General features: G+C 60.9%; 1 protein-coding gene across 2 annotated transcripts in view; it reads right to left on the bottom strand.

Moving 5' to 3' along the window:
* The window catches only part of COL5A1 (collagen, type V, alpha 1), a 166,057-nt gene extending 151,524 nt beyond the window's left edge, over nucleotides 1-14,533 (bottom strand). For both annotated transcript variants that reach the window (XM_012639828.1, XM_012639829.1), the window contains exon 1: nucleotides 14,410-14,533. In XM_012639828.1, coding sequence (XP_012495282.1) covers nucleotides 14,410-14,533 — 124 coding nt within the window. The remainder of the gene's footprint in view (nucleotides 1-14,409) is intronic.
* Nucleotides 14,534-15,534: the final 1,001 nt, after the last annotated feature.

The raw sequence follows: 15,534 nt of genomic DNA, 5'->3' as shown, positions 1-15,534 counted from the left end.
GGTGGTTCAAAGAGCGATGTGAGGCGCACGCTGAGTCGGACTAACAGCAGACGTGGGGCGATCGGGGGAGCCCTGAGCCCACAGATCCCGACGCGACAAGCACTGCTGGTGGGTTCCCCGGGCCGAGCACCGGGAGGGCGTCTCCCACATTCCCCAGGCACCCTCCCTGAGCAGCCCCTCCGGGGCCATAACACAGCGTGTCCCGACTCTGCCAGGCAGTGAGCTCAGGCCTCCCCTCCGGCACCTTCCATCCTCCCCGAGGAGAGCCCAGGCAGCCGTGGGTCAGGGCTTCCCGCCTCCCAACACCTGTCACCCTCCTCCAGAAGCCAGCTCAGAACGTGGCAGTGCTCTGGGTGGCTGACACCCCCGGAGTTTGCACGGCACTGTCCATCCTCCCCAAGAGCTATTCATGGGGCACCCCACGCTGCAGGCACCGAGGAACGAAAGAGATTCGGGAGACCCCGCCTGTTCCATGGGGTCAACAGTGCCTCCTCAGACTCTCACCGCAATCCCAGGAGGCGGACAGACATGGGCAGCTCTGCTGCACACGTGAGGACCGAGGCACAGGTACAGATGACGGTCCGGGGTTGCACCGCGGGTGTAGTACAACCTCCCCAGCGGGCCCGGGGCTTGGCGATGTCTGCTAGAGCTGGGGTGCAGTACCGCCCTCGGCCTCCAGGTGGACGCCCCATTCTTGGCCTCCAGCCATCGAAGTTGGAGGCTCCAGTGTCCTTACAATGAACCAGGGCCTTGCTTTGCCGCAGTTGGCTGTGAATTCTGGCCACGAGGTGACGTGCACCTAGACACGCCCAGGACCACATGTGCAGGATGGTCCCTATGCCCTTCATTCCAAATAAACTGAAACTCCCTAACTTTCCCTAAACCTGTCTGGCACATGCAGTAGCAGCAGGGGGCTACCCAGGCACCAAAATTGTGGAGGATTCAACAATTCTTTAGGAACTAGGTCCACTGTAAGGGAAACCGAGGTTAGAACTCTGCTGAGCCTGGTCCTCGGCAAGCCTGCGTGCTCTCGCCGGCACACGGGACGCGTCCTTTTGCCGATGAGACAAAGGGCAGCTCAGAACGCAGGCCTGGCTGGCCCTGCTTCGCTCAGGGTTTGTGTTTTCCTTTTCTGGAGCGCTGATAGTTTAAAGATGTGGATTGGTCCCAGTCCAGCCCCCAACCCAGCAGCGCCGTGGAGGAGCTACGGCAGCACAGCCCTGGGAACATCTGCTCAGTGGCTCCTCCCCAACCCCAGCAGGCCACGGCTCCCCCCTCCCCCCCACTTATCTGTCACGGCATCTGGCCAGCTGCCCACGGCCTTCACCGTGTGTCGGCTGATACTGAACAGGCAGCACCTGCCTGGCTGTAATCCTCTCCTATCACTCTTTCCTTCCCGCTAAGATGGAAAAAATGAGTCAGACCAGGGCGGCTTACCCCTTAAACAAACAGTCCGCTGCAGCTGGACGCAGATCTCATCCAAGACAGCGCGAGGAGGACCCTGCAGAGCCGGGGCTCGGGTGGCTTTGCAAAGTGGGAGCTGAGTGACGGGAAGCAGAGGCCCTGCTCCTCCTGAGACCCCCACCCAGGGCCAGAGAAGCCCGGGGAGGGCAGGGAGGACAAAGGGCTGCTCGTGGAGTCAGCAGGATTCGCCCGCCTCCTCCTCTTCTCTCTCAGCCTCTATTGCCGGGATGAAGACCCCAAAGAAAAGGACAAAGGCAATCGTGCCGCCAGCGGGGACCGAACCCACCTCCCTTGGCTGCGTGGTGCTCTCTGGAGGCCGACTCTCGGCACTGGGCCTGTGCCCCCGAGGCCGGGCAAAATCCAATTCCTGCAACGCAGAGGCTGTTTTAAAGGCTCCACCTCTGCCACTTACTAGCTGCAGGACTTCTATGTGCCTCCATTTTCTCACCTGTAAAATGGGCTGATACCCCTTGCCTTGGAAAGATGCCATCAGGATAAAACAAAGTGTGAAACCACTTAGGGTAAGGTCAAAAAAGAAAAAGAAAAGGAAACAAAAAAGACCAATCAACCCAGAGAGTCTTACTTCATCTGCAGAGAAAATTCCCAGGCAACCCCCGCCGGCCCCGTCACTGTCACGTGTTCTTTCCACCTTAATCCACACCTCGGAGCTGGCCCGGAGCCCGAGCCCCCCAGCGGCTCTGCACCCTCCCCTGACCACAGGGCTCCTACAGGATGGGGAGGCAGCCACTTGCCCCTCTCTCCAGGGCAAAGCAGGAGGGGCGCTGGCTCTCATTTCAGACCCCCCACACGACTTTCGGCCCAGACGCTCATGCCCTTGGACCACAGCCCTCCCCAGCGCCCGCAGAGTGCGCCAGGGCCAGGCAGCTGTTTGTAGTTCGGCTGCCCCGGCCCCAGGAAAGGGAGGCGCAGCTTGTCCACATGGAGGGGCCCAGGGCGCTGCAGGGCGTGCAGGGACAGGCGCAGTGTGCGCAGCCCCTCCCCAGGACGTCCCGGCAGCGCCGGAGAGCTGGGTGGGCCTGAGAAGGAAAAGAAGAGGGACGTCTCCACTGTGGCGCTTTCCTTGCTACCGACGCGCAAGGAAGCGTTAAGACGTCCTCAAGCCCCGTGTTTTGTGGGGTGAGGAATAAACCGTGGGTTTGGAGGCCAGCTTCCAGCACCTTCCAGTGTGGGTGCCATCTGCCTGCAGAGGGTGAGCTGCCCACCGCTAGAGGTGTTTGGTGAACGTCGGTCCTCAGAGCCTGCCCTGGACGGCAAGGTCCCGACTTAGAAGTCCTGAGACCCTTCCAACCCTCCGAGGCCGAGAAAAGACCTTCCAGGTGTGAACACCTTCCCCTGGCAGCAGAGATTCGAGACGGTCCGGGTCCTTTCCCCAGTGACGGGACGCCAGGCGCAGCCCTCCGCAGCAGACAGCGTCTGCACGCCTGCCCGTCACCTGGCATCAAAGCCAGTCCAAGGGCCAGGACTCCCGGGGTCTGGTTCCCCAGGACCCCCTACGTTTTCTGAGTTCGTTGGTCTGCAAAATGGCCCAAGGCCAGAGGCCAGACCTGCGAGCCCTCCCAGAAAGTATCCAGTTCCTTCTGCAGAAGTCTGGGGCACGTCCCGCCAGGCCCCTGCGCTCCTGGGCAGAGGAAGTGCATGTGGAGCAACTCCCGGAATCCCACGCAGAGAAAGGCTCGACAGCCCCCGCCCCTGCGTTATCTGCAAAGTGCACCCTGCCCACCGATGCGCCCCGGGTCACCAGCAGGGCCCCTGAACCTGCGCAGAGCAGTTCCGTTTCTTCTTTCACACTTTATAGAAACTAGTTACTGCCACCCAGCCTCTGCCGATAACCATAACAGCAACGGAAAACACTATCTATAACCCTCGCTGTTACACAGTAATAACTATAACCACAGCCGCGGCAGTAGCAAGCACTGGTATCAACACCACGGTGGCACCTGGTGGCTTCGCTGAGCGCAGGCCATGCCCTGCGTGCCGGCCCGCAGAGGGCTTGATGTCCACACCAACACCACTTCCTTCCATCCTGGCGGCTGCCCTTCCAGGCAGGCGGTGCTGCTGCCTCCGATCGGAGCTGGCAAACGAGCCGGGGTCCAAACCTGCTGTTGTGGCCCCCCACGCCCGGCGTCCCTGCACACCCCTGCTTCCCTCCGCAGCCCTGAACTTCCTTTTGAAAGTCAGAGAGCCAACTGTGAGCTGCTGATGGGGCCAGGCCCTACTCAAGGACCGAGGGGGCCAGAGGGACACAGGGACCCTCCTCTCTGCTGTGCCCAGTGTTGCCCACAGTGCCCTCAGCTGGGCACCAGCAGCAGACGTGGGGGGCAAGCCAGGGAGCTCGTGAATGCGCAGGCCCCAGGCTTTGCCCCAGGCTTTATCCCAGGCCCTCGGAACCTGAATCTGCAAGGCTGGCCGCTGCGTGAAGGCCCCCTTCTCCGCCCCCGGCGCTCCACCCCCAGCACCACCTCGCTGAGCCCCCTCCAGCCCCACCTCGCAGGAGGCTGGACCTGCCCATCGTCCTTCTCCGGTCCCATCAACCCCAGAAGACAGCAGGCAACACCAGGCCATGGTCACAGACGCAGAGACCTCCAACCCTTTGCAAAATGCCAGTGCAGCTGCCGTCTTGGGACCAGCACTCCACGCCAGGGCAGTGCTGGAGCAGGGTGCCCCTGCCGCAGGTGCCAAGGGCTCCGACAAGCCCATGTGCCGAAGTGGCCGCAGAAGGACAGCCTGGGTGGGGCTTTCCTGACAGCAGGGGCACAGTACCCCCCAGCTCCCCTCGTGTGCTGGACACCAGGCTCCCTCTCCGGGTCCTCACCCCCGGCCTGCGGGCTGAGTCAAGCCTGGCCATAGGTTCTCATCTCTGCTGCTTGGCCACAGCCAGCTCTCAGCAGCAGCCTGAGTCCCCAGAGACAGGGAGTCACCCAGCTCTGAGCCCAGGAGGGTCCCTTGCTCTGGTCAGGCCCCACAGGGCAGTTCAGTCAGTAAATCGAAGGCTGCACCTGACAGCGGACGGGGAGGTGTCCTCTTGTGTCAGGAGCATCTACTCGGGGACCTGCTGAGCCGGCAGAAGAGTCCAGAGCCCACACCATCGGCCCAGTTCACACCGTCCTGGGACCTAAAGAAGGCCAAGTGTTGGTCCCTCAGGTGTCTCCTGTGGCACCTTAACAACCCCCGAGCCGCTCAGCTTCATGGCATGAGTGAGCTCCGGCATGTCACCTACATGGAGGCTACCCCGTCTACTAACGTCACGCATTTGACACGGTGATAGTAAAGACCACAGCCAGTGCTGTGGAAGTCCCGCGTGAGCAGTTTACACGTGCAAATTCCCACAGTCCTTACAGCATGCCTCTGAAACATATTATTTTCATGCCCATTTGATAGATGGGGAAAGTGAGGCACGGAGAGGCACTGCTGGGTGCTTTAGTTGTGCTGATCCCGGGTGCTCGGGGACGGGCACGCAAGCGAGCTGAGTGGCTGGGGACATGGGAAGCAGCAGCCCGCCACCCCTCCCGGCTTGGGGTCTCCACGGAGCACTGGACTTCTCTAAGCTCCACCTCTGCATCCTAAATCATCATCCTCGCTGCGGCACCAAGACCAAAGCGCAGAAGCTCAAGCCCAGGGAAGCGCCGCTCTTGCAGCTCACACACAGACTCGGCACGATCCGGGTAGCCTCGGACGGTGGGGAGCGTGTGAGGACAGAGCGCTCCGGAAGACGCACAGACAGACAGACTCCGACGAGATAGGGTGAGTTCTGAGTAGGAGTCCTTGTCTTTCAGAGACACACGCTGAAATGGTTACAGAACAAGGGAGGTGACGTCAGGGATCTGGTTCGAAATCGTCAGGGTGGAGGGGCCTGGGTGGGCGGCTGGAGCAAGGCTGGCCCCAGGGGAGCCGTGCGGAACACAGGGTTTGTTGGGCTGTGTTTGAACTTTCCCGTAAGAACAACAACGATAATAGTAATAGACTGTCACAGCCAAACCCATGGGAAACCCCTAACTCAAAGCTCCCCCTGCCCAGGGTCCCTCTGCTCCCTGAGACCTGCCCAGGCCACAGTCTGCGGGATCATGGGGTCTGTCCCTTGGAGAAAAGCACACACGGCCACGGGCGCGGCAGGGAGACAGCATCACAGCCCCTTGCTGAGGGTGAGGCCGCCCTGGAGGAAGGAGGCAGGATGGGTTTGCACACACCTTCCTCTGCCGTCTGGGCACTTCTTCCTGGAGGTCCCTCCCACCCCGACCACCACCATCTGTGCTGAAACCCAAGCCACGTGGATCAAGGGTGCGGAGCCACTAGTGGCTTTCAAAGTGTGGCCCCCGGACTCCCAGCATCTACATGGCCTAGAAACTCCTTAGAAATGCAGCTTCCTGGGCCCCACCCCAGCCCTCCTGAGTCAGAGACAACCTGTGCTTTAAAAGCCCCCCAGGGGTTTGGATACACGGTCTACACCACACAGAGAAGCCCAGGACCCAGTCTAAGCGAGGATGCCCCCTCTTGTCTGACTGACAGATTAACTACTCTAAGACCATGGGATGGGCCCCGGAGTCTCAGCTTTGCTTCCTCCACCCCAGAGTTCCTCACATCAGCACCTGTGACACTGGGGGCTGGCTCAGTCTTTGTGGCGGGGTCGGGGGGTGTCCTGCGCACTGAGCAGCATCCCTCCGGCCACAAGATGCCAGTGGCACCTCCACCCCAGTTGTGACCATCAAAAAACATTTGCAGACATGACCACATGTCCCCTGGGGCAAAAGGGCCCAGGGCTGAGAACCCCTGCAGTCTACCTGTCCCAGGTGCAGGACACTGGCCTCCCTAGACAGGCAGCCGCCCTCTTGCCTCCCACCCGCCTCCAGCTACCCAGCCAGAGCATCTCCTTGCCTCTCCCAGCAGTGCCGCCCGCCGGCTCTCCCCTGCTGTCACCGGCCAGCCATCCCCCGTGAACGGTGTCACTACTACACTGGCCCAAGGATGCGCCATGTGTTCCCAGTGTTCCGCTGAGATATCTCCACTGCCTAAGCAGTACTTTTTGAGCTAAACAAGCATTATTGAAACCATGAGCCTAAATAATGTTAATAATAATTCCATGGAAAACAACTGCAGTTGGAAATCCTGCCCCTGCCCTTCTACCCAGGAATGTGCCCTTCACCCCACCATGCCCTTCCGTAGGCCGAGCATGTTGAGCAGACGTAGCGTCACTGTATCCCTCTTTCCAAAAAGCCGCCTGGGACGTCACCAGCCCCCTCCTTCGGAAGAAGGAAGAGCAGCATCTACAAGGAACATGGCCCCACTTTCTCTTTCCCTCCTTTCCCAGGAGAAGAACACAGAACTGGCACGGGAAGAGGAAGCAGAACCACTGCTCAGCATTTCAGATCATCCCCAAAGGGAAACAAGAAAAGGAAAAGGCAGGAGAAGAAAACGAACAGCAAAGACGGATCCCGGCACCCTCACCGAGTGCAGGGCCCTGGGATGGCCATGAGGACACGCGGAAACACCTCACCCAGAGGGGCCTCTTGCGAACATGGCTCAGCTTCCCAAGGCCAAACTGAGCTCGAGGCTGGGGGGCACGCCCCTCCTTCCTCTGCCACCAGCACACCTGCACCCTCCCCTCGTGCAGGGCTCTCAGGCGCCAGGCAGCCCCTCCCACCCCAGGCTTGTCTGCTGCCCCCCACAACAGGCCCCAATAACTGACCCAAATGGGCCAGCACCCGTGCCCAGTGGGCATACGGCCGGACCACCGTCCTCTCCAAGAGGAAGGCCTCCAGGTCCAACAAGAGGAAACCACGGCTGTGCTCACTAGTGTACATTCTTATGTTTCAAAAAGACAGAAGGACAGACCAAGACAGAGGCTCCATGCTAGGCACCACCATTGGCAGGGGCCACAGCTGTCTCTCTGAAGCACAGGGACTGGCTGCCGTCGGGGCTGTCCCACAGCAAACAAGGGCAGGAAGCAGCTGAGCCAGAGCCCTCACCTGGCTTCGAGAATGGGCTGGTGGCCACTATCTCAGCACATATGACTGTCACGACAGGCACCAGAACGTATGCCATGCTTGTCACTGGGAGGTGGAGGGTGCTTTTCGTGCCTTTGTCCCAGCCGGACTTGAAGAGCTAGACTTGCACATTTGCAGATGGAGCCACCCGACCTGGCGAGGAAGGCTGGCCCAAGGACCACAGGTTTCGCATAGGCAACACCCGACAGCAGGGTCTGGTATAAATATGCACAGGGGCCAGAGAAAGAACATGAATGGGGCAAAGTGCCATCTGCATCCATCAACGGGCTCCTTCTGTCACACATGCCAGGGGTGCACCCCACAGTGCTCAATGGGGCAGGTCTGCAGCCGCACCCTGGGAAAGCAGGCTGCTTGCTGATTGGACAGGGCCTGTAGGTGCCTCCCTCTGATTGGCCAATGCCCCATTGGGCTGGTAGGTGCCTCCCTCCAATTGGCCAATGCCCCATTGGGCGTAGGTGCCTTCCTCTGATTGGCCAATGGCCACATCCACTTTAACTGCACTTTGCTGGACCAAATCGTCTATTTGGCCATCTCACTCCCCCACTGCACCGGAAGCTCCTTGTAGGGCAGAGGCTTCTCCACTGCTCAACTGTGCACCTGCAAGGGTCGGCCTCGTGCTGGAGGTCCGTAAACGCTGTCCAGCAAAACTGCTGACACACCGCTTTCTTCACACGTGTTCCCTCTGCACACCCCGCACGGGGAGAGTCCACCTGGAGCAGCACAAGGCCCCGTCAGCGTCCCCACCGGCACAATGGTGGCAGTCGCTCCATGCTTCCCACTCAGGTCGAAATGCTCGCCCTTCCTCACGGGGAGGTCACTGCTTCCCCAGTGCAAGCGCCAGAGGTTTCAGCTTCAGTCACTCCCCCACACACGTGTATTTTGATGGCACTATGTGGCATTTATTAAAAGGCGGGGGACCAGAATCCTACCGCTGAGGTGCCGGCGGGAAAGAAAGGACAGAGGAGGGAGCTTCCCCCAGAGAGCACAGGCCTCGGGAGCAGGAGGCAGCGGCATCCTCCATCTCATGGACAGAGACGTCTCCGCACACAGGCTGGGCTCCTGCCCCCGGGGCTCCGGGTAATTAAATTTTGAGAAAAGTGGGTCAGACTGTGGTTCCATGTCTCAGGTCTGAGTCACCAAAGGATAGTGACATTTACTGCTAATGTGGGGTTATTACTTTGGTTGAGAATCTTCCAGAATAACTATTATGCTGATAGGAAGCTGATGGCGTGATGGCTCGGACTATGTGACACAGATGACACAGAGTGACCTGCCTCACCTGCACCGTGCATGCGACAGTGTGTCCATCCCCTCACTCTATGAACCCCAGCGGCCTGGAGCTGGGCTGACGCAAGAACGGCATCTGAGCTGGCTCAGCTCCCTCTGCCCACCCTCGAACGCACCCTCTGAACGAGGCCTGGCCGGGACCGCAGGAGGACGCACGTCCCCGGCTCGGGCTCAGAACCTCAGACGTGGCCGTGAGTGACCCGATGAACTCGCCAGTGGATGCTTTCCACGGTACCTGTTCTCACGCTTACCTGAGAGGGAGGCATCACTCCCCTTCTCGGCACAGCGAGGGAGCCCCGGGCCAGCGAGCGCAGAGCCCAGAACCCGGAACCGCAGCCTCGAGCTGCGCTGGAGCCCCTGGGTGGTGACAGTGACAACAGGGGCTCTCGCTGTGCTTACACGGTCATGCGTTGAGCCCTCACAAAACTCCTGCTGCAGCCGTATCATCGCCCTCTTCTCACAGATGGGGAAACTGAGGCACCAGGGTGTGAAATGCACAGCTGGGAGGAGCTGGAGCCAGGGTAGGAGCCCGGGCTGTCTAGCCGGGCTGCCCGCCCTTCCCCATCACGCCATACCCGGTCTGCGTGCCGTGTTCCGTGGCAGCTGCAGTTCTGCCTGCGACCAGGGCCAAAGCAGACTCCGCCTTCAGGCTCTCGATGTCCAAGAGCCAGGCCAGAAAGTTTCAAACTAACATTTGGCAAAGTGCTGACACCAGATGAGTCGATTATATGGGAGAATATAAATAGCGGGGGAAGCAGAAGCTATAATATAACATCGCCCTCCTCTGAGTAAAAACAGACACATCAAGTTGCTGGACTCTGCTGGACCCAGCCTGCCCTGCGGCAGAACCAGAGCCGTGCGGTCACTCAGAGGGCTCCATGCCACGTATCATCTCTTCCTCTCGCATCCGGCAAGGGGTGGGGCATGGTAAGGAGAGACGTCACCAGGCCATGAGCTCCCCAAACACACTGGGCGCTGCACGCACAAGCACGTCGGGACAGCCTTGTAAATACATGTGTGTGAACATGCGTGTGTGTGCACGCTCACACAAACATATACCCACAAATACACACACAGACATGTCATACACAGAGACAAAAACACACAGGCACACACAGGCACGTGGATCACACGCCGTGCAAACATGCACATTATGCACACACGCACAGGAGTACAGCCCTAGGCTCAGCTTGTCAAGCATTTCTGCACGCAGGCCTCACGTGACCTGCATGAGGACCCCACGGGGTTACGTGGGACAGTGCACGCACCATGCAGACTGCCCCTCTGGTGGATCAGAGCCCACAAAGGTCTCACTAGCGGCCAGTGCCGCCTTGTGCGCAGACACACCTACCTCTACTGTTTTCTGGAACAGCTGTGTTTAAAGAGGATTACGGAAACACTGCTTTTTCCTTTTGCAAACGCACCACTCAAAATGGGAGTTGCGATCATGTCCTACACGCACAGGGTGCTTACTGCAGTTCAGGCGCTCCACAGAGCAGTTTGCGGGTATTGCCTCGAAGAACCTTCACAGCCGCCCTTCAAAGCGAGAAATGCGCCTCTCCCCATTTTCAGGAGGGGAAACTGCAGTGTGGTGACTTGTCCCAGCCCAGCCAGCCTGAGAGCCCAGCAGAGGCAGAGAAACAAAGTCTGCACAGTAGCGGCCTGTGACTGCCCGTGCTGCCCTGGGGCTCAGCAGCTGATTGTCAAGGAATGTCCCCTCCGACATCCCATCACCTGACATCCCGCACAGGTACCCAAAATTGTCACTAGAGGCCCCACATCCCAAGCCGAGGCTGTCTGTCACCTGTCTTCAGGGCTGTGCAGACCACTCTCGCTGTGCCAGGGGGTCCCCCGCCCCAGTGCAGGGGTGTGGGAGGAGTGGGGCAGAGAAGGGGTTAATGAAGCCCCCAGGACCTACCCCGGGTTTCCCCTGTGGGGCACTTGTGTTCTCCTGGCAAAGGGCTCCCCCGTGTCCTGGGGGCGCCGGCAGCCAACCATGTTAATGAGGGGCTTTCCAGCCAGGGGAAGTGGCCCAGGAGAACTCTGGGACAGGGGCTGGAGTGTCCTGCCAGGAGGGAGGGACGAGGGTGAGATGAAAACCAGAGGTGGACGAGGGCCGGAGAAGGAGACTCCTTTCTGCAACAAAAGGAGGGGAAGCCAGTGCAACATCCCCTCCTCCAGGAAGCCCCTCAGCTCTCCCAGTGGAGGCTACGCTCCCAGATGTAGAGTATTGTTTTAAACAATGCTCAGCATGTCCCATACGGGCCACGAGTACAACGAACACAGTGTCTGCCTGTCAGACTGGGTGCCCTGGAGAGAACGAGGGGTCCTCCTGTGCACCTCTGTCTCCCCATAGTCCCCAGGCCCCGTGGACATATGGAGAGGCCTCATTAGCCAAGAGGAGGGGACTGTGGCCAGTCAGGTCCCTCCTGGAAAAAAACCCAGGAGGGAGGGAAGAAGGGAAGGAAGGAGGGAAGGAGGGAAGAAGGGAAGGAAGAAAGGAGGGAAGGAGGGAAGGAAGGAGGGAGGGAGGGAGGGAAGGAAGGAGGAAGGGAGGGAAGGAAGAAAGGAGGGAAGGAGGGAGGGAGGGTAGACAGGAAGAAAGGAACTTAGACTCCGCGCTGGCCGAATGGAACGCCTCCCTCGGGGCCCTGTTCAGACTGGGCCCCAGGCCGGGACTATGCTCAGGGCACTGGGCCTCTCCCCAGGACATGATAAACCGACATGAAACGAGAAGATGAAACTCTGATACGGCTAAGAGTGACGTCCCAGGCAAGAGGGTAGACAGACCTGCCCGGGGTCCCTGCTCCAGACCCCTGTCCCCTCCAGGCCCGTGTGAGGACCCGACGAGATGATGTGGCTGGTACTCAATGCGGGCCAGGCGAGTGCCAGAAAATTCATCCCCGTATGTCACCGTCTGCAAAGGCAGTTCCCAGAGCCATGTGACGTGACGGGGACGGACAGATCCCTTGAGGCTCTTGAGTGGGTGCCCTCAGGAGAGTGGGTGACTCATCCTGGGCCTCCAGGGGTTGCTCTCTGTCACTGTTACCAAGTGGGGTGCGGGGTCTGTTCCCCACAGCCCCTGCTCCAGCCCACAAAGTCTACGACCCAGGAAGATGGGATGGGGCGGTCCAGGCAAGAGACGGGCCAGACAGCTGGAAGGCAGGGACCAGGCTGGCATCAGCTGTGCTCGGCTAAGGGCGTGGCGGTGGGGAGAGTCCAGAAATATCTGAAGGGTGGGGTAAAGGAGCCGGCTCTGGCCAGCACCCCAGAAACAGCCCGGGAGCAACATCTCTGTAGGAGAGACAGAGAGCCTGGCACCAGAAGGACACTCCTGCCCAGGGCCACTGTTGGGTGCTCGAAGCCCTGGATGGAACCACAACTCCAAGCCCTCCGGCCACTGAAGTCTGGCCTGGAGGAGGGAGGGGGCTCTGGGGCTGGGGGAGTCACCAGGCTTCTGAATCCATCCCACCGTCTGTTCTTTCCCGGGGAGCAAGAGGGAGGGGGCAGAGGATGGAAAAGGATGTCTTTCCAGCCAACTTGATTGAGTCAGAGGAAATTTAACCATTTGATATCTGTCAAGTCTCACAAAACTTGGCTGACTCTCCCACAAATTATTGCAAAAAGCGATCACGTGACTGGAGTCAACCAATGGCGTGCCAAGGAGATGACCTCAATTTCCAAATATTGGGGTCATGTTTCATTTCCCATACTCTCCTTCCCCGTTACAATGTTAAGCAGCCCCAAATGCAATCTTACTTTTCATTCCTTCACACACTTGGCCTAGAAGAAGGTAGGAAAAAGAGCTGTGTTCAGAGAAAACTCAGAAAACATCTGGCAAATCCCAAGATGGAGAAGAGAAAAGGCCCGCGCTGAGGACCTCCCCCCTCGCCTGCATCTGGCCGCGCACTGAGGATGACTTCCAAACGGTCCCACCCTGGTTGGTGGAGAGGGGTTTGCAAACCCCACCAGGAAAAGCGGCTTCTTGACCGGCTTCTAAACGTCTGTTTTGACAAAGACAAAATGTCCAACTCCACAGCCAGCTGCCCTGTGCCATCCTGCCAGTTCCACAGATGGGGGGAGGGGGGAGGCGGGGGAGGGGTGAATGCACGGTCCGCCAGCTGCACCGCCAGCCCGGGCCTTCTGGGTGACAATTCCCCTGCAGGATTCCCTGCTGAGTCCCTGGGGAAAACCCCACAGAGGCACTGAGACAGGGCCAAGTCCCCGGGCAACGGTGTGGTCCCCTGACCACATCCTCCTCCTCCTCTCCATTCCACTCTTCTATGAACCTGTTGTCCCCCACCTTCAACTAACCCCTGGAGAAAGACAAGGCCGGTTAGCCCAGGGTCACGGGTGGCAGCCCCGGATAAGACCCCCGGTCCTGGGAGCCAGGTCAGGCTCCTGGCTCCTCCCCGGCAGCCCCGGAGCAGCCCCACACCCTGACTCCTCATCTGCACCAGCCCAGCAAGCACTGATCGTGCCAGGAAAAAAGGAAAAGAATCTTTTAATTGGCAAGTGGGATGTGGAATGATTCTTCTCACTTGTCTGCCCATCACAAAGTAGAGAAAGCAGCCTTCTCCCTGGGGGACGGCTAGCTGGCCCAGCTGAACACTGAGCCCACTGGCCCTTCCCTTCACATCAGAAGCTCTGAGCCTTCATCTCCTCACCTGTCGGTGGGGAGTTGGGGCACCTTCCAGGGCTTTGGGCTCTGATGTCTGAGGGTCTGTGAAGACCCACCCCGGAGCTACCACCAAAGGTGACGCTTAGGAAAACACTTCCCCAACAGGTAGCTGTGCCAGAGAATCAGAACCAGGAGAACCCAGGCAGGGCACAGTCAGCACCCGCCTGGCGGACCCCCCCACCCCAGGGAAGCAGGGCTCCTTCCAAGCGCTGACCCCTGGCAGAAGGAATCCCACATCTGCATGTCATCCAAACCACTCACAGCCCTGCCTCCAAGACCAGCTCCTGGCTCTGCTCCAGGCATACAATCTCCGCGCAGGGAACCTAAGAAAATCTGCCTCCCGAGTACAGGAGGTCTGGGGCTGTGGGATTAGGAGCAGGGCTGGTCTACCACCCTGCAAGGCTCCCCAGTGCTACTGAGCACTAAGGCAGCCAGGACTGCAAGAAACCCTGTCCCCAGGGAAAGCAGAGAGCCAGCCCAGCCTAGAGGGAGAGTGTGCCTGGGGCAAGTCCAGCGTTGGGGGCCGAAGCTTTTGGGATTCCCCCCACCCCAGGAGCCCCGCGGGACGAGTCCGGATTTGAGGACGGTGACTCTAGGGGGCGGCCCTGCCCGGCTTTCAGCAGAGGAAGTTCTGCTGTGGGGCTGTGTGGGCAGAGCTGGGCGCCTGTGATGTGGGACGGAGAACGCAAGGTTTCGGGACAAAAGTTTGCCCGCCTCGTGGACAACCCCTCTGGCCGATCCAACTCGCAGCCCCACCCGGCCGGCGCGTTTGGGGACTGTGGCGGCGCGTCGCCCCCTCCGGGCCCCCAGCCAATGGCATTCGCTGTCTCGGCCCGTGCATTCCACAGGCCAAGGGGGAAAGTTCGCAGCGCGGAAGAGGCGGGCGAAGGCGCCGGGGATGACAGCGGCGCCCGGCCGCGCGCCCCGTCCAGCGGCCCTGCGCCCCGGCGCCCTTACCTGCGCGGCTCGGAGGAGGCGCCCACAGCAGCAGCAGCAGCAGCAGCAGCGGCAGCGGTGGCGGCAGCAGCGGGGCGCCCGGGCGGCGCGGGCTGCGCGCTTTCCAGCGGGTGTGGACGTCCATGCCGGCGGGGCGCGGGCCGGGGCGCACAGGGGCGCTCGGAGGCGCACGGGGACGCACGGGGACGCGGGGCTCGGCCCGGGCGGCGGACTCAGCGGGGACCGCGCCACTTCAGGAGGGCATGGGGAGCTCGGCGCCTGCCTGTTCTCCTTTGTGACGGTGGCTCTTCTGGAAGGGGCGGCTGGCGCGCTCGCCCACGGGCGGGAGGGCTTGATTCTGGCCCGCGGGGCGGCCGGGACCCCGCTCGGCTCGCTCACCCTCGCCTCCTCCTCCTCCCGCAACTCCTTCTCGCCTCCTCCTCGCCGCCGCCGCCCCGCGACCCGCTCCCCGTGGGCGCTCCGCTCGAGTGAGGTCCTGCGCCAGCCGCGGGGACGAGGAGTGCGGACCTCGCCTTGGGCGCCGTGCACTTTTTTCCCCCTTTCCTCCCTCCCTCTCTCCTGGCAGGCGGCCGCGGAGGCTGTCGATCCCCGAGGCCCGCAGCAAATCAGAGCCCGGCGCTGCGCTCGGCCCGGCCAGCCCCCGCCTCCCACTGGGCGCCGCGGGCGAGGGGTGGGGTCAGCGGGCGAGTCGCGGCGAGGAAGGGGCTGGCCCGGGGCGGGAGCGGACGTGGGCGGGCGCGGCGCCCCTGCTCCTTCTGCGAGCGGGCGGCGGCCCGGGGCGGCCTTGGGGCGCAGCGGCCCACCCTGGTCCCCCACTCTTCCCTCCCCAGGTGCCGGCACCTGGCCGAGCGCCAGGAACCAGTGCGGAGGGGCCGCACAGTTTGATCGCTTTGGGTTCGAAAGAAAGAGCTGCAGCTCACCCCGCCTAACTCTTTCATTAACGCGGAGGAACTCAGAGCTCCTCTTCTGGGTGGAGACTAAACTTCCACTCCAGCCAGATCGGGGCGCCCAAGACTGTGGCGACGTGTCAACCCGGACAGAGGACCTTCCACCTCCCTCTTAATTGCAGATTGGCGTGGGACCCCCGTTAGGGTCTAACGTCCCAAGAGGTCCCAAGCCTCCGTG

This window comes from Propithecus coquereli, unplaced genomic scaffold, assembly GCF_000956105.1.
Source record: "Propithecus coquereli isolate 6110/MARCELLA unplaced genomic scaffold, Pcoq_1.0 Scaffold142, whole genome shotgun sequence".
NCBI lineage: Eukaryota > Metazoa > Chordata > Mammalia > Primates > Indriidae > Propithecus > Propithecus coquereli.
This window is presented reverse-complemented; position numbering and strand designations above follow the sequence as displayed.